Genomic DNA, 20313 nt, shown 5'->3' on the forward strand with positions numbered 1-20313 from the left:
AGAGCATATAAAGCACAGACAGTTTAGAGATTACTGATTAAAATGCAAATCCTTACACCTAACCTGCTGTTCAAGACCTGAAGTGGCTGACAATGTGAGTGGAAGGAACACTGATCACAGGTTACAGAGATGTGTATTGTCTCCAGACAGTGCAGTAAGTGAGGTTTTGCAAACCCAGGCAAGTCACGGGGGTTACAGATAGTGCGACATGAACCCAAGATCCCTGTTGAGACCGTCCTCATGTGTGCGGAACTTGGCTATCAGTCTCTGTTCAGCGACTCTGCGCTGTCGTGTGTCGTGAAGGCCACCTTGGAGAATGCTTAGCCGAAGGTCAGAGGCTGAATGCCCGTGACCACTGAAGTGTTCGCCAACAGGAAGGGAACAGTCTTGCCTGGTGATTGTTGAGCGATGTTCATTCATCCGTTGTCGTAGCGTCTGCATGGTCTCCCCAGTGTACCATGCTTCGGGACATCCTTTCTTGCAACGTATCAGATAGACAATGTTGGCCGAGTTGCAAGAGTATTTACCATGTACCTGGTGGATGGTATTCTCACGTGTGATGATGGTATCCATGTCGATGATCCGGCATGTCTTGCAGAGGTTGCTGCGGCAGGGTTGTGTGGAATTGTGGTCACTGTTCTCCTGAAGACTGGGTAGTTTGCTGCGAACAATGGTCTGTTTGAGGTTGTGTGGTTGTCTGAAGGCAAGAAGTGGGGGTGTGGGGATAGCCCTGGCGAGATGTTCGTCTTCGTCAATGATATGTTGAAGACTCCGGAGAAGATGTCGTAGCTTCTCCGCTCCGGGGAAGTACTGGACGACAAAGGGTACTCTGTCCACTGTGTCCCGTGTTTGCCTTTTGAGGAGATCAGTGCGGTTTTTCGCTGTGGCGCATCGGAACTGTCGATCTATGAGTCGAGCACCATATCCTGTTCCATATCCACAATTCCACACAACCCTGCCACAGCAACCTCTGCAAGACATGCCGGATCATCGACATGGATATCATCATCACATGTGAGAATACCATCCACCAGGTACATGGTAAATACTCTTGCAACTCGGCCAACATTGTCTCCCTGATACGTTGCAAGAAAGGATGTCCCGAAGCATGGTACATTGGGGAGACCATGCAGACGCTACGACAATGGATGAATGAATATCGCTCGACAATCACCAGGCAAGACTGTTCCCTTCCTGTTGGCGAACACTTCAGTGGTCACGGGCATTCAGCCTCTGACCTTCGGGTAAGCATTCTCCAAGGTGGCCTTCACGACACACGACAGCGCAGAGTCGCCGAACAGAGACTGATAGCCAAGTTCCGCACACGAGGATGGTCTCAACAGGGATCTTGGGTTCATGTCGCACTATCTGTAACCCCCGTGACTTGCCTGGGTTTGCAAAACCTCACTTACTGTACTGTCTGGAGACAATACACATCTCTGTAACCTGTGATCAGTGCTCCTTCCACTCACATTGTCAGCCACTTCAGGTCTTGAACAGCAGGTTAGGTGTAAGGATTCGCATTTTAATCAGTAATCTCTAAACCGTCTGTGCTTTATATGCTCTGTCTGAGGCCAGAACTCTCCATTCACCTGACGAAGAGGCAGTCCCCTCGAAAGCTTGTGAGTATTATCAAATAAATCGGTTGGACTAAAACCTGGTGTTGTCAGACTTTTTACTGTATCCCCAGACATGCCAACTTTCACAACTTAATCACAGGATGATACAATCTCTCAGTCAAACCTAGACTCACCCACAATCTTGTGAGGAGGCTTCGAAGTCTTGTGATTTTTCAGATCAGATTGGTGGAATTAGAATGCCAGGACTGCCTTTCTCTCTCAGTGCGGGCATGACAGAAACCCTAGTGAATTAACTTAAATCTTTGGTCCAGTTTTCAAATTCCTGCACACTGGCTTTTAATTTCCTGGTTTATCCTAGTCTCTTTTGCCATGAGTTTACTCACGAGCTTAGAGGATGAATTGAAAAAAAAAAGAGGTGTCAGGAGTTCTGGTAACTAGAGCGTTCTGGTTGGTATAGTGCCAGATGACACAAATTTTACTCTTACTTTGCATTAACATTTTAGCACAGTATTACTGAATGGAGAAACGTGGTTTATAACAATGTACTAAAAAGTGCCAATAATAAATATTAATTCGAATAAATCCCATTTGTAAAAGAAAGCTTTTATTTCATGTGTTTTAATGAACAGTGAACATTGAATAATGTCACACGGAAATGTCTTTATTTGTTTTGGAATTCCATTCTAGACCATTTAATATTTGCACTATTCAAGAGTGGTTGAAGACAAAATGGGTTAAAATTCTTTTGTAACAAGGAATTACATAATTATTGCAATTTTTATGATCTGTAATGAAAAGCAAAGGCTTCTTTCATTTTGAATGAGTGGAAGTACTAGATTTCATATGTGACGAAACATTGGTTTTCTCTTTGTTCACCTATTATGGCCAAGACTGTGGAGCAATGCATGTATATAAAAGCACCAAAGTGATCTCAGCAATTCAGCATTCAACGCAATTAGTGCATATAATAGAGGATAAAATCCATACCAGCAACAGAACATGATCATGCTGTATTATATACATGCGGAACAAAGCAAGGGACATTGGCAGTGCTTCGCAAACTATTTTCCAATGGCACCCCATTTTAACTCACCACCTTCTTGAGGAATGGGCAACTAAGGCTGGTCATGCCATGATGCCCACATCCCATGAAAAGAAAGTAAGACATAAGTAATATATAAATAAGTAACAATTGAAAATTAATCTAACCCTAGCCACAACATTTGGTATATTATTAAAGTTCACATATATCAACATATCATTCATCATTAAGGTATGAAAATGTTGAATAGAATCCCTACAGTGCAGCTCATTCAGCTCATCGAGCTTGTATCAGCAGCAATCCCACCCAGGCCTATCCCTGTAACCCCACGTAGTTACCCTGCTAATCCCCCTAAAGGGCAATTTATCACGGCCAATCCACCTAACACACACATCTTTAGAGTGTGGGAAGAAATCTAGGCACCCAGAGGAAACCCACGCTGACACATGGAGAACGCACAAACTCCACACAGTCACCTGAGGCCGGAACTGAACCGGGACCTTGGCAGCAGTAATAACCACTGTGCCACCCGGTAATTTGTAAAAGTGTTATGATTTTATGTACTAATGGAGGTTTCAGCTAAACTATCCACATCCAACGATGACAGAAGACTCAGTGTGGAATTCTCCCATTTTGAGACTAAGTTGCATGGCATGGGTGGGAACATAGAGTGTTTTTCCGCTGCAGTGGCTGGTGAGAAAAACATGCCAAATCTTCCAGCCGCAACCTCATTAATTATGTACCCAGGTGTTTTATTCCACATTCAGTGGCAGAGCAAGTCTGGATGGTACGTACTTTGCCAGCAAAGCCAGACATCACTGACCCACAACTGAAAGAAAGAAGGTGGGCTATCTGAAAATGAAGATAGACCTCTGGTGAGATCAGAAGATGGAGCTGCTGGCAATCAAGATGGATCTCCAGGAACATTAAGGCTCAAAGATGGATCCCCTCCAGGACACCTGAACTGGAAGGTCCACCCTGCAGATGCACACTGACCCACAGCCGAGGTGCTCCTGGTGGCCTCCTTCTTGAATTCCAGAGGCAGCCCAAGGCATTGTTCAATGAGTCCTGACATCTGCATGCCATGTTGTATGAGCATGTTTCAGGCCAGCGATTTTTCGCATCAGCATTTTGGTAAATTTGGTGGGGGTGGGAGGGGGGGTTGGAAGTTGGTTGGGCCTTCACCTGCATCCCATTAACACAATGCAAATGAGGCTCATTCATGCTGTCCTCTGACAGCTTTTCTGACCTGCCATGGCAAGCACCACAGGAAGATCCTGCTGTAAATTCAGACTGGTGTGAAACCAAATTTTGACCCTCCTGCCACATTCTCCCAACATGCCCACCAGCAAACATGCCAGTGGGAGCATGGGAGAACTTCATTCTCAATGGAGGCACTCACTTCTCCTGCTGTACACACATTGTAACTAGCTTCTCCCCCCCCCACCCCTCAAGACACACAACACTCTTCCCATCTCCCATAGCACATTCACTCATGCCCTCCACTCACTAATGTCCCTCTTTTCACTTCCTCAATTTTTCACTCATTCCCTCTACCTGCCTCCCCTATTTGGATTCTCAGTGGATAAAAAGGAAATAGTTTGTACGCCTTATTAAGGGGAGGGAATACATCTTATTTCAGAACTTCAAACAGAATAGATGTCAATTGCATTTAAGAAACTGAAATGCATTACCATTCAGAAACATTACTGTACTCATTACAAACATCTCAGAGTTCTTCACAAGGTGTGGATTGTGAATGCATACTGACCAGGAGGGCACTTCGTTCTCTAAAATCCTCATTCAGGACTCTAAAACTATATATCTATTGAAATTTTTGAACATTAAGACTTCATAAGTAATTCCTCCACCACATTCTCTGAATTCAATAGGAGGACCATTGAACAAATGTTTTGTGAAGTCTGCTCCACAAGACTCAGGCAAAACTCCTGCAAATTCAGTTTTGATAGGTTGGGCACCGTGTCCAGATGGCCCAAAACCCTCTCGTTTGTCAGGTCAAGTTTTCTCAACTCTATGTAGCCAACAGTGCATAGGGAGACAAAGAAGACTTGAGGCTCCCCTTGAAGCATGACAGCATTGACATTAATGATGGAGAGGAGCTTGCTGCCAATCATTCAACATAGAGACAACTATCAAGCTGCATCATGCATTGAATCAAAATAGCTTAATGATGAGGCAGAGAAGGACAGAACAGGAAGTGAGTTCTGTATTCTGAATGGGATGTCCTAACTGGTGGGATGCCCTGCCCCATGTGGCCAAAGATTATTGCGTTGAGAATTGGCTAATTCAGTCACATGAAGACCCATGGCAGAAACTCATGACCCTGAGTAAACATCATCCTTCAATTGAGGTATAAAGACTTGATGGCAAATGATTTAGGATAAAGATCGATATTATCCGTATATTAATTTTAATCCATTATAATTATTATATTTTCCACACGTGTAAGTCATAGATGATGTATCAGCCAACCAGGTTGAGGGTGCTCTAAAATAGATGTAAAAGAAATGTGTTATTTTGGATTTTAAGGCCAATTAATTTATTATATATAAACATTGAACTTTTATTAAATTTATAATATGCCTAAAAGTTCCACCTAATCCTTTTTCTGATGATCCTTGTCACACTGGCCTAACTTTAAATATACATTGCAGTCTGTGATACTCTCACTGCTATAGTTGCTCTAGCTATTGCAGTTCCAAACTTTAGTTACTGGATGGTGCTACAGAGCAATTCCCACGCTTACCTTCCCAATTATGAAAATAGATTCCGTCTGCTATTTTTGTTCCCTACTCCTTGCTAAGTGCTTTTTTTTCAAAAAGTAAGTAAAAATGAACTACTCCTTTTTAAAGTTTTAGCTTTCCTTCGTTTTTCCCATTATAGATGATCAGCTATATAGCTCTGCATGTTTACTAACTACTCACCTGGACGGACAGGGTGAATCCAGGTTGGTTTGCCAATGAAGTTCATGTGTTCACATGCTTCCCGATGCCCTTACACAATGAGTGTGGTGAGTGAGGTAACCGATTAAGGAAGTAGCATGGTGAGAAGGAATCAAGAGTAGTAGTCAGTTGATGTGGGCTAGTCAGGTCAGCCAAGAGCAGGGTTTAGCGAAGGAGCTGGTCATCAATGACAAGAATCACAGTGAGGCCATGCCCTTGTCTACATTGACGGTGGTGAAGTGAAAATGGTCAAAACCTTCAAGTTTACAGGTGTCCACATCACCAACTTGTCCTGGTCCCTCCATGCTGACGCAATAGTTAAGAAAGCCCAAAGCCTCTATGTTCTCAGAAGGCTAAGGAAATTCTACATGTGAGCTACAACTCCCTCCAATTTTTATAGATCCACTATATACAGGAGTTTAGTATGGCTCCTGCTTTGATCAAGGCCACAAGAAACTACAAAGGGATGTGAGCATAGCCCAATCCATCATGCAAACCAGCTTCCCATCTATTGACTCCATCTACACTTTCTGCTGCTTTGGAAAAGCAGCTAGCCTAAGCAAGAGGAAAACCTCGCACCGTGGACATGCTCTTTTTCACCTTCCATCAGGAAAAAGATGCAAAAGTCTAAGATCATGTCCTAACAGACTCAAGAACAGCTCCTTCCCTGTTGCCATCAGACTTTTGAATGGACCTACCATACATTCTGATTTTTCTCTACACCCTAGCTATGACTCTAACACTATATTCTGCATCCACTCCTTTCCTTCTCCCCATGTACAAACAGTACATTTTGTCTGTATAATGCACAAGAAACAATACTTTCTATTGTATCCCAATACACATGACAATAGTAAATCAAAGCAAATTTAGCTGTATAGCTACCCAGGAGTTAGACATCGGTTTTCTGTCTACTGTATCCTGAGTAACTATTCAGGTATGCTAGTCAGAATTGTCCAAAGTCCCCGATATTAACTTATAGTCAGAGACTATTTTGGAAGCTCCTAGAGTGCAGGAGAATTTCCCATTAAAATTTCAAATTTCCTGTGCGATTCACATGGAGTCAGTGCACTGGTATTTCTGAGGAGTCCTGTGGTACTTCTTGTGTGGATATCCAGTCTCCAATGATCCGGCGGCCAGAAGATCTGTGTCAATGGTTTTTGAACAGAGAGCTATTTACTCAGATCTGCAAAGTGCTAACACGTCATAGCCAATTGCACTCGACTGTAACTTCATGGTATCTACTATGTATTTCCTGGCAGCAAGAAATAGCATAACTTCCTTTTTTTTTAACTATTTCAGCAAAATTGTAAGATCAAGTCTTAAGAGGATTGAATCCACAGTAATAAAGGAACCAACTTTCAAAAATTTTGGGACTCTAGCTCTTCTTGGATACACATCAAAATCAACATTTTTAAAAATGTACCTTTTTGATGGTGGTTTCCAGTAGTCGCTTTAAATACTGGAAGTTAGGTTATATCAGATAAATGTGAACAGACCATGCTCTATATTGTTCAGTGCAAACATAGTTGCAAAATGGATCCATGAACAAACATTAGGTCTCTTATTTGCACATTCTATAGTTGTGGTTCCAAAACATTTTTGGTTGTATACCCCTATTCAGATTTACCCACTAAAGTGTATCCCTCTAATGAAAAACATTTTGTACATCATTATATTTACATGTTACAGGTAAACATATGCCTTTCATCATTTGTGCTTACCATTAATATGATGGATGGACTTGCTTATTGGAGCAGAAGTACTTCCTACCACCATCCTTCCACTCCACTCAATTATTGAGCAACCACTCTACTCAACACCATTCCCCGAATTTACTCACTCAGCAGCCCCATTTCCCAAAATCCCCATTCTGACACACTTCTCTGTATCTTTGTGAGACACCTCCTCCAAGGAGATGGCCTTGGCCAGGCTGTCCACCTGGTATCCACTGTATTGTGGGCCAAGCAGCCACCTCTCCCATTTGGATAGTGTTTCGGTCAATAACTGCTGCTTTCATATCCACTGCCATGCCAGTGCTCAGGATCATGTGCTGTCGCTAACTTTTTCATTGCTCCTCCAATCGGAGGTTGTTTATCTCCCATGCTTGTGGCCTACAGACACAACTGCATCTTATTACTGTGTTTATTCGCAACAAATGCAGAAAAGAAATACCTGTGATTGTATGTGCAGTGGGAAGGTGACTCGTGGTGCATGAACCTGAGCACCAGAGACATTTGTGTTTGGAAACCCCTAGACTATCGAAAGGGAACTCAGCGGTCAGAAAAATATTCTCAAACCTGAAAACCCACATGACACAATCAAAGTATCCCGTGGAGACCCAGGAGTATACATGCGGAACTTTTGGAACTACTGTTTAATGCAATATTGTATGTGTTTGGATTGCAAGTGTATCTGGTGTTTTCTGGGTATGAGAGTTCAGAGCACTAATTTAGACTTCTGTGCCTCCTTTTCCTGCCCCTTTTGAAAATAATGGTTGCATAAAAAGACAAAATTACTGTTTGTTGAATCAGAGAATGATAACAGAGCAAGCTGCTGTTCCGACAGTCAGCCCTTATCCTGAAAACTTAATCATGCCAGATTCACTTCTGCTGTAACACTGCAAACATTCGGCCTTTTATAGCTCCTCAGTTTCAGATATTAATTCCCTACAAGATCAGAATTAAAATGGTTCACCTATTTAAAATTCTATCAAGCATCAAGTCTTACTGCATTTTCCAGCTGGCGCGGTGATTTTGCATTTGCCTGTTTACTAGGTGAGTTATTTGCAATCACATAAGTGCCACCATTTAATAACACCTCTAGTAGCTCTCTTGTATTACAAGGAAAACAAAATCATCACAGTAAACAAAAGCAAATCTCATTAAAATTTGCCACTGAATGATTTCCATTTTGGATCAATTAGGTATTTGTGGTTAAAATGTATTGTCTTCGATTGAAAACAAGTGTAAATGTAAAACAGCATTATACTTCGATTCACAAAACAACTTCTTTACCAAGTGATTGCTAAATAATTGTCCTAACTTTCAATGCAAATGGTCCAAAGCACATAAAATTGCTTATAATTAATGTATTTAATAAAAATTCATTTTACAACTCCTATGATTAAGCTTTCAAATTGAAAACACTAGGGCTAAAGCTCCAACGAAAGCAAATCATTTTTATCAAGCTGGGTTGTAAATGGGCCCAGAAGCATCCTTTCAATATTGAAATGTGATCTGTAATAAACTTCCTCACAATGCTTCAAAGATAAAATATGTCATTCTACCGTACCCCAAATCTGTGGAATGAGTTTTTTAAAAAATAATTCTTCGGGTTTACTGCACATATTTTAGCTGCCCTCGAGAAGGAGTGCTGTGTCTTGTCGAACTGCTGCAATCATGGAACGCCAGTGGAGGAGAGAGTGAATGTTTAAGCTGGAGGATGGGTGCTGATCAAGTTTAATTGCTTTGTCCTGGATGCTGTTTAACTTGAGTGACATGACAATTGCACCCAGCCAAGCAAGTTGAGAGTATTCATTACATTCCTGCCTACTCACCGCAGAATACCCAACTTCAGACCTGCCCTCGTAGCCATGGAATTTACATGGCTGATCCAGTTCAGTCTTTGGTGAATGCTGACCCACAGCATGGTTGATGGTATGGAATGTGGCAAAGCTACATTAACAAGATTTGTCATGGAAAAATACTGGCACTAACCAAACTAGGTTAGGAGGAACATTGTAAAAAATATTTTATGTTGTGCTGTTTGTTGAGTGCATTCGCAGGCTGAGTCCAATTCCAGATAAAAAGAAAGCATAAATGTGGTTCAGACATAGATTATTTATACAAGAGACAGATGTGTCTTCCAATATTTTAAAATTTTACGTATGCAGTGAAATTGCTATCTAATATTAAACACTGAAAATTGTTTCACCAGTGTTGTAATCGGATTCTGCTCATTGCTGTGAAAGAGTCGTGACTCAGAAGGATGAGTCAAAACAGTCTACCGTATGCCTCGAATTCAACAGGACAAGCAAAATCTTCAGCCTTCAAGGATGAAACTAGTCCTCAGATGACATCATTGGCTTAAGCTTTTAAGTGAAACTTCCAAACTTACCCCTCTCTGCATGGGCGCACACACACCCACACACAAAAATGACCAAATGAAGCTGGGTTCTGATAATGAAGCCATATTTCCATGTTTCTGCATAGTTTTTCATTCAGTCATGGGCCTCAGCAGTTCGCACATCCACACAGCTTCCCCTGTTTCCCCACACTACATCCAAAATCCAGTAAACAGCAGGTCACAAGTCAAGGATAAAAAACAAAGTATCATATGGTTTGGATTGTGTAAATAATAGCAAAACCATCAGGTAATGAGGTAAAAGAGAAAATCAATTCACCTGATATATAAAACACACTGGAATTTGGGGGGCTGGAGGGCGGCATGGGAGCAGAATTCCAGTCATAAATTTTCAAAAAAAATTCTACCCTAGGGTGTTTGTAAACATATGTTTATATAAGTTTTTTTATTCCATATGGGTGAAACAATATTAGCACTTTAAAAGTTACTTATAATTCCCAGAAAAATAAACGTCTTGCATCCTGGAATAACAGGAGCTTTTGTGTTTTGCTCATATTGCCATGAGTCTATGACCTAATAATAATCTATGATCTCTATAAGTCTTCATATTCAATAATAAGATTTGTGTTCTGACAGAAGTTGTTCTGTAACAAACGTATACAAGCAAGGCTGGTGAGAACAGCAGTGAAATATATTCAATATTGGAACAACAGAATTAATATTGAAATAATTTAAATGTGCAGGAACAGCACAATGCCAGATCTATGAATTTTCTGAATACATTAGGGGGCTAAGACCTCACTTTATATTGTGATAAAAGTATTTTTTAAACTGGAAGAAGGCTTTAAACTGACTGAAGCCACCACTGGCTGCGGCTTAAATAGAAGGAATTTTTGGCCTTCAGAGCAGCAATAACCTTGTTATCTCTAAAAAGGCTCTCAAGCTTCTATGACTGCAGAGATCAAAAGCGCAGGACTTGTAGAAAAGTCCTTTACACTTCTAAGGTCATGCCCCTGGCCAACGGAGATGCTCGTCTGCTAGGACAAAAGGATTCAGAAATCTCTGATGAATGAATTACTGTCACAAGACATCCCCCTCAAGCTGCTGGGACAGTGATGGGCAACCCAGGCTAGTGAGTGGGCCATTTAAGTGACACTCCTTCATTTCAGTAGCCACAAATTGAAATCAGGCTTGATCACTAACCATGACCCCAAGATTAAGATCAACAAGTATTTCATAAGTTATAAAAAATGCTTAAGTCTGTATTAATAGAATTATCAACCTTAAATGGTAAAAACAAAATAAACATTTACAATTTGGATGCAGAGGGAGTACACAGCTCTCATAATCAATGTTGTGTGCAATCAGCATGCACCTCACTTCACCGGCCTTTGCTTTGTGTGTGTATCACTTCAGTCGTACCAGGAGGGAAAAAAAATTACATGGTTGGAAATCAGCAGAATGTGGCAACCCTGCACATGGGCAACGGTCAACAAAATGTCTCATGGGCCACACTCAAAGCCTCATGTGCACCCCAGGCTGCCTGCCGCCCCACCCTCCCCACCCCCCAACACTGCGCCCGAGCCTGTAATATTGCTTTGTGGGGCTGAAGAAAGGCAAGCTGCCATTTTCCATTTAGTAGGCAGCAGCAGAAGAAGGGTTCTGTCCAGGTTTTTTATTGATATCTGGGTGCCCACCTACACCATTTTCTACTGGAATCACTGAACTCTTGTACCAGCACCTAAAGACTAACTGTCTCCATGTGCCTCTTCATGCAAGCAATCTCTATTGAAAAAGTGGATTACCCATATCAGCCTCCTCTGTGAAGGAGCTCACCTATGGATTACTGATTCTGGACAAGTAAAACAATAATTATTATTTTTGTCTGTGGGTTTTGCCCTGAACCTCTTCCCTTTCCTTATGCCTATTTTCTTGTATGAATGTATTGGGGAGCTAAGTAGCAACATCACCTCCTTTCCACGTTTTGAATGTGTAAAAACATCCAAGTCCTTTTATTTCACCATATCTCAAGTTTGCTGTGTGATCATTAACAGACAATTCACAGAATCATAGAATTGGATCACACCAAAGCTGAGGGGTTGGGGGAAATATGCCACCACTTTAGAAGGGGGAAATTGAAAACACTTCCTGCTCACCAATGGATGGTAAGAGGAGAAATCAGGGCATTTCCATTAAAACCCAGTTTGGTCCATAACACACAACACCACTGTGCATTCCAACCATTATTTTGTAAATTGAGTTTATGTCTTTATATGTCCTGTTTTTGAACAGAACTCCCACTTACCTGATGAAGGAGCAGCACTCCGACAGCTTTTGTTACCAAATAAACCTGCTGGACTTTAACCTGATGTGGTGAGACTTACTGCATTTTTCTCTCTCGCATTCACACTAAATCTATCCAGTAAATTATGACGTCCCAAACTTAGAACACTCAAACTGAGTGCATTTTGTTTATAAATTCATTGTTGCCTGGATGGTCTACTTGTGCTGTAAACGTTTGTGTGGCAATTCCATTCCAACCAACAGGAGTGTTTTAAATTCATTCTTTTGGCTTTGCATCAGCACAGGGATTCTGGGCTACAAGTTTCCACCCATCTGCAGCTGGCTCTTTTCCTAAGTACGCAATAATCAACACCACCTTACTGATGTGTGCACTGGTTCCTAATGACCTTAGTTCTACCAAATTAAAGGCATGCTGCTGCAAACTGTATGCTATTAACTTGCAACTTGAAAATCTACATTCATTTACCTCTGGAATTTCTACACCAATGTCTTTCTGGTTTTGAATGCAATATAGGTAATTCGCTATGTGAAAACACATTCCTCAATATGTTTGCATTGTTAACTCTTCACGCTACATCAGAATAGAAGATTGAGTGCTAGTCGTTCCAGAATTTTAAACATCTTTAAAATTGAGAAACTTAAGCAAAGATCAATAGTGCACGGATGAAAGGGTGGGGGGGGGGCGGGGACCAACTACATCAGGAATCATTAATATGCAAAAGATAAAAGCCATGTCATCTACATATGGCTGTCGTGAATAAAGACCTTTAAAAGGATATTGTTCCCATCAGTTGTCCTCCCTGGAAGATGATGAGTCAAATTCAAGGCATGAGGATGATCAATTTGTTAAAAGAAAGAATTTGCCAAGTCAAAGCAATAGAAATTCTTCATTTACCTATCATCTGCACTCTTACCAACCTACATTGATGCAAAAATTAAAGCGAGATAATTCACAATTTGTGGTTTGCCTAAAGTCACCATTTTTTGAATTATTTTCCCCAAATTTCTCTTGGTAAAGGTTTGGAAGTTCATCTCTGTGGCTCTTGTGCAGATCAGTTGTGCAATAACTCTTGTGACGTTGACTCCTAAAGCTGGCATAGACTGGATGGATAGGGGTCTGACTTTCTCAACCTCTCAGTCCAAATGGCAATATATGAGTGCCTTTCTACTATCAATTTGAAAATATGTTGCCTTGAGACGAGTTTTTCACTAAGGAGCTGTTAATGCAAGAAATTGAGCGTTTCCTAGAACTGGGGCAGGGAGAGGGTTGTACCGGCAAGGAGCAAGGCATGGTAATGAGATGCATATGTCAGAGTCTAGTTAGTGGGTAGATGGAGGAACTATTGCAGCTTGGAGGAGAAGTCAGAGTACGGCAATGGGGAGTGATAGATCCTGGATTGTGTGTTTTGGCTGAGTGCAGCCTCCCCTTATTGGTACAATCTGAGGAAGGGAAAACAAAGCCTTCCTCATTGGGCAGACAGGAACACTCCCGCTCCTTCTGACCCACAAGATGCTTAGTGCTAGAAGTAGCTGTTATTTCTACATTTAGCTGAGTATCCTGAGCCCAGCCAGCAGCTGTTAAATTTAAATCAAGCTCCCAGCTGCACTGTAATTTAAATGTCACAATGAAGACACTGCCATGTCACCTGTTGGTGTAAGAATGGTAGGAGGTGCAAATGCAATGGGTTAGGGACGCAGTTCCCAAAGTTTAACATTGACCTCCAAAGTGATCTGCAGAATTTCTGTAGGAATTATAAATACAGCAAGATAGTATAGATTCCAAGGTTTGAAACAACAAACTGAATTCATTCAATGGTTCAGTTCATAAAGCTAAATGTGTCAACAAAAGCTGCATATACAGAACGTCCCAGATTTAACTCTATAAGTCTCCTTCACATAAGTTAAATTCAGTCATGGTGGCAAGCAGGTACTACGTTGAGCATCAGTGCCTTTGGGGTGAGGAGGGGAACATCAATTACTTTGTAATTTCAAGTTGTTATCCAGTGGTCCCTTCTTGAATGCATCAGAGGTGGACATTTGGGAATGCAGGTTCATCTACTGATGTGTCTCAACACCTTGGGCTGTTTGTAGGATCAGCAGAATGAGTTGGAACAATTTTTGTTCTGCTGAATAGGGATAGGGAAGCAAGTCTATGGCAAGATCGAGAGGCTGAATGAATGGGAAGATCACATATTTATGTCTTGAGGGTGTAGGACACGTTGCTTGGTCACTGCTTATAACAATAAAATGATTGACGAGCTTAAGTGGACTATTTAACCATGGTAACAGAATCATTGAGAGAGAGAGATTCAGGATGGAAGTGGTGCGATCCTGGCTCATGTATATCTGCAGTCAGCATTGATCCATAATATATCAAAAACTGCACAATGTTATTATGTATGGAATGTAGAGGTTAAAAGACAGAATTGCTAAATGTTTTGAGAAAAGCCCTGCATGCTGCAATCAAGCTGAATTGTGTAGGATGGTATCAACTTGGCAGTTAAGTCTCAGTCATGATTAACTGGTGCATTCCCCATGGCAACACCTCTACCTGAGTCTGCCAATCAACAGCATTCTCTTCTCATACAGTGTAAAGTTGCAATTGTTCTGATGAATCCAAGGTGAAAAGCTTTGACAAAATGTATTTTTTTCAGTAGTACTGAGGTACCCGAGGTGTGAGGGTGAATTGTGAACTCAAAATAAAGAATCATATAATTGTACTGGAATCATGTCATGTGATTTGACTGAATACTCATGTTGGATAGTGTAACATGAGCTTGATAAAGACAAATATCTGGTTCTGCATCTTTTACAACTGATGTCCATGTTTAAATTAACAAAACACAACAGTGCACAAAAGCAGTCCAACAGACATGAGTTGAGAACCAGTCTAGCTTGGATGTGATGCCCCACATGTAAATAGTTTACTGATTCAAATGTAGATACCTAGATCCTACGTGGGTAATCTTTTAGAAAGAAACAGCAATCTAAGGCCAGATCAGCTCATCACGTCTGAAGTAGCTGAAAAGAGCTTTCTAGCCTAAAGTTCCAGCTCGTGATAAGATTATAGCACTTCAAGCACTTTTTAAAAAATTTTGATTCTGCCTTTACCATCCTTTCAGACAGTTTCAGAACTTCAACATGAAAATATTTCTCCTCAACTTGTCACTAATCTTCTGCCAATTATTTTACATAAATGGCTGTTGGCATCCATGCAGCTATACCTTAACAGTGGTGAATAAATACAGCACTGAGAGGAGAAAAGCTAAAGGAAAATGTGGAACTAATCTGTTCAACTACGCACTGAAAACTGTCAGAACGGAACACTGTGTATTTGGGTTTGGGTTTGATTCAGAGGGTTCCATCATAGTCCTTACACAAGTTACACGAAACAAAAGGTTGTAAGCCAGGGTGGCAAACTTGTACCTTTATCTGAGAAGAGGATTGGTCTGGAAGGAAACCCCTGAAAAATGGTCGATGCCCAGTCACTGGGATCTTTCAGAGGTGTACCATCCTCTGACCTCAACTACCAAAGTATCAGGATTCAAGAAACAAAGGTAATGCAAAAAAAGAGATTTCTGCTGTATCAAGTTCGCACTTGATATCATTCAAATCAGTGGAAAGCATCAAGGAATTCCAAGTGCAAATCCAACACAAATCAAATTTCTGCAATCTTTTGTGCTAGTTTAAAAAACAGTATGTTTGTAGCTGGCCCCGCTCATAAAAGCTGACCGCATCCCCTGATCAAATTAATCACCATGGTAATTTTCTGGGTCTCTAGGGAGGTTCTTATAAGTTGAACTTATTTCTCATGCAAGGATGCTAATAGGCATCTTTTAAGTTTTAAAACTTTTTTAAAAAGTTAATTGACTCAGAAACTGATTACCGTACACTGATGAAAAAATACTATATGACTCTGTATTAGAATCATAGAATCTTATTGTGCAGAAGGCGGCCATTCGGCCCACCGACTACAGTCTCACCCAGGCCCTATCTTCAAAACCCCATGCATTTACCCTAGCTAGTCCCCTGACACGAAGGGGCAATTTAGCATAGCCAATCCAATTAACCCATACATCTTTGGAATGAGAGAGGGAACCAAAGCACCTGGAGGAAACCCACACAGACGCGGGGAGAACACTGTTTTGCTTATTCAAGTTATTTTCAGTTATGGCTTACATGGTGATGATACTTATTACTGTAATAAACCTATTTTTAACTGCATCAATAAATTTGTACTATGTAACCACTCAAACATATACAAAAATGACATTGTAAAATGCTGCCCAATTCTGGTAGTTCCTGGAAGATCCTGTGTTTAGTGCTGTGCAAATGAGCATGAGTGGAAACTTGGGCAAAGAAAAAAAATTTCTTCAGAAAACGATCATAATTTTTTGTGCAATTTATGCCCAGATTATTGATTACAATTAAAGTAGAAACTCATCCACGGTAATTCTTTGGAGTACATACTTTTACATCTGTTGAATTCCATTTAAATCCACTCCTCATTGACCTAGCTGTCATTTGGATGATTGCACATTGATCAAATACATAATTTGTCACTGCACCCAATTTGGTCTCATCCACTAATTTAAACATCTTGCATAATACCCTAATCCTTCGAGTATTTTCTGAAAGTCTGTAAATAACAATAACCTCGATGCTAATCTCTGTGGAATTCTACTGTCAGCAGGTTTTCATTTTGAAAATTATCCACACACTATTACTCTTCGGTGTATACTTTCCAGCCATCAATCTAGCTTAATGCTTTACCATTATCCCCTGGACACACTCTTGTTGCAAATTAGCTGGTTATTTGGGGGCAAGGTCAAATATATTTCTGAAATCCAGCTAATTAACGTCCACTGTCTTATGCCCATCAGTCAGATCTATAGACTCTTCAGGAAAATCCAGCCAACTGGTTAAACACAATCCCTACCTTCTGAATGCATGCTAGTCAAGCTGTTCTTCCAAATGGCTGTTTCTAAAATACTATGTAAACATATGATAATACAACATACCTCCACTGCAGGCACAATGTCTATGCCAACTGCTAGAAATTCATCAAACTTCAAAAATGGGTTAAAGCAGCTTCCAACATCCAGCAGTCTGATTTTCCCTGAAAAAGATATTAACCTGGGAAAAAAAGTGGACAAAGTTAAATGATGAAAGACATTAACTCTCCATCATAATTTTGTAGCATAAATACAACTGATGGATGGGTTATCACCTAGAAAGTACAAGTTTTGACGTAAAATCCATCCATAAAATATTAAACAAATCCATTCCTCGTCCGGAAAAGTAAAAATGAACTGCAGCTCTACAAGCATCAGAAGGTCTTGGATTTCAAAAGAAGTGTCTGTGCTATTTGTCTGTGCAGCTCGACATGGCCAGTTGGCTAACTAAAATAAAACAAAAAATTCTGCAAACATTCAGCAGAAAAAAATAGAGTCAATGTTTCTATTCCATGACCTTCCATCAAAACTCAGGTCATCAATCTGAAATGTTAACTTTGCTTCTAACTCCGTGTATGCTGCCTGATCTGCTGATTATTTTCAGCAGTTTCTGTTTTCACTTCAGGTTTCTAACATCCATCATATTTTCACACAATTCGTTAATTTTCTGACTGCATCACATTCAAGCCCAACTTTGTACAAAAACAGATGCATTGTGAAGATAATCTCAAACAAGGGATACTAGCTGCCAATCTGATATGAAAACCTTAGTTTCCTTTTACCCTTACAAACTAATAGGAAATGTAACCAAATACAGCACTTCCATTATCACCTCAGCTAACACAGCATAAGGCTGGAATTAACTTGATGTGTGTAGCTCAATATATAAGTTTACAGTGATTGGGGCAGGCAAAGGTACACATAACAAAAGCTTTGCTGGAAAAAAAGTACAATTTAACAAACTATTTGTATTCACTGGGATAAACCTAGAGGCATAAAACTCAGGCTTGCAGAAAACATATCCTCCTGTTATTGAACTTGAGTATACTTGTATATTTAATCCCCTGTATGCAGCATACAGAGGAAAATCGAATGGGCATCCACCATATGAATTGTATGTGTTTCAATGGCATCACCCATCCATTCTTCTCAATCTCTCCTCATAAGACAATCCGCTTAGCCCAGGAATCAATCTAGCAAATCCTTGTTGCACTCACTCGAACAGTCATGTCCTTTGGTTAGGCAGACTGTACACACTACTCCAAGCTTATACAACTGCAATACTCCAAATAGATTTGTCAAACATGATTTTCCCTTCATATATCCATGTTGACACCGCTCAATTACATGATGATTCTTTCAGTGTTCTGTTACTACATCCTTAATAATAGGTACCAGAATTTTCCCTACTATTGATTTCATCTAGTTGGCTTATAAAACTGTTTCTTTCCCCTTGTTCCTTCAATAATGGGATTACATTTGCTACTTTCCAATGGAATCGAGGGAATTCTGAAAGATGAAAATCAATGCATCTTCTATTGCTGTAGCTACACCTGTTTAAAACACTAGGATGCAAACCATCTAATCCAGGGCATTTGATCTCCTATTCCATTTCTTCTTCAACAATAATATTTGAGTTCCTCATTTTCACGCGAGCCTTGGCTCGCCCTTAAGTCAAGAATGTTTTGGGTCTTCCACCACAAAGACATATACATTGTTTAACATCTTGCCATTTCTTCATTTCCTCATATTGTTCATCTCAACCTTTAAGGAATAGAAGTTTATTATGACTAATCGCTTCTTTTTTATGTAAGCGCAGAAGCTTCAAAACCTGTTTTTATAGCTATTAATGACAAATAAAAGAAATCTTTAAAATCAGAACTGCCATTGAGAGGAGGCTGAATTCATATCAACTGGAACCAATCTGTCCAAAATGTGCATTGAGAAAACAGACCAAGAAAATGATGAAACCAAAATTTTGTGGAAAATTTCAACCATCAAACTTTTGAAACATGTTAAAAACACATAAAACTATTGCATAGCATAAAGACAGGGATGTTTTTTCTATCTCCAAAGTCAAAATTGTTGTCAGTGTCACCAGTGGGAAGAATATTGGTTTTAGCGCTTTGTAATGAAAGGAAAACTTCTTTACAGAGCTCTATTTATGATTAATTATTGTAGTGAATGTAAAAATAATTCCAATCTGATCCCAAGATATGTAAATAAATACTAAACAATTAGAATTATCATCATAAACACAATACGAATTAGATGAGCTGTCTGGGAGCAGCACGGTGACACATTGGATAGCACTGTTGCCTCACAGCGCCAGGGACCTAGGTTTGATTCCCGGCTTGGGCCACTCTGTGTGTGGAGTTCTCACGTTCTCCCTGTGTCTGCATGGGTTTCCTCCAGGTGCTCTGGTTTCCTCTTTCAGCCTGAAAGATGTGTTGGTTAGGTGCACTGACCCGAACAGGTGCCGGAATGTAGCGACTAGGAAATTCCACAATAACTTCACTGCAAGCCTTATTTGTGGCTAATAAATAAAATTTACTTCAATTTGACAAAATGCAAATAAACATGATATAAATTAGTTAATGTCAATACTTAAGACTGTAAAAGGAGAAAAATAAAACCTTTTTTTGAGCAACGTGTAAAATAAAAAAGCAATATCAATCTATTATAAGATTGATAAGAACTGTTTTGACAGTTACACAGCCAAAATAATTGTTGAGAGAATTACACTGTTCAAAAATTTTGTATCACTGCTCAAACTGTTTTGCTAATCCAGTAAATCAAATATTAATGCACAATCTGTGCGTATTTTGGTCTTATGCTGCTTTATCCATGCAGCAGAAGCTTAGGTACATTTGTTTTCTACAAATGAAAATCTAAAATGCCTTCCTGCAATTCTTATTTTGTCCAAATGGTGACCAATGGCGGGCGGCACAATGGTTAGCACTGCTGCCTCACAGCACCAAGCTCCAGGTTCGATTCCCGGTTTGGGTCGTTGTCTGTGTGGAGTTTGCACGTTCTCCATGTCTGTGTGGGTTTCCTCCTACAGTCCGAAAGACATGCTGGCTAGGTGGATTGGTCATGCTAAATTCTCCCTTACTGTATCCAAATACTGGCCAGATGAGTGTAAAATGAAAACCTTTGGCAGCATGTCTCTTTTTTCAACAATACTAAAGTTCTAAACTAACTAACTACCTTAAAATTCACTATTACAATACAATGAAGCTTATTAAATCTTAATTTAATTAAATCTTAATTAAATGCCAACACTCTAATTAAGAAAGCCCACCAGTGCCTCCACTTTTTCTCAGAAGACTAAGGAAATTTGGCATTTCAGTTATGACTCTCACCAACTTTTACAGATTACA

General features: G+C 40.2%; 1 protein-coding gene across 1 annotated transcript in view; it reads right to left on the bottom strand.

The window, feature by feature from the left end:
* Window positions 1-20313, bottom strand: part of samtor (S-adenosylmethionine sensor upstream of mTORC1) — a 118509-nt gene that overhangs the window by 3315 nt on the left and 94881 nt on the right. Inside the window, exon 4 of the mRNA XM_080191068.1 lies at window positions 16997-17111. Coding sequence (XP_080047194.1) covers window positions 16997-17111 — 115 coding nt within the window. The remainder of the gene's footprint in view (window positions 1-16996; window positions 17112-20313) is intronic.

This window comes from Carcharhinus amblyrhynchos, chromosome 6 (assembly GCF_965287045.1).
Source record: "Carcharhinus amblyrhynchos chromosome 6, sCarAmb.v2.hapA, whole genome shotgun sequence".
In the NCBI taxonomy this organism is placed as follows: Eukaryota; Metazoa; Chordata; class Chondrichthyes; order Carcharhiniformes; family Carcharhinidae; genus Carcharhinus; species Carcharhinus amblyrhynchos.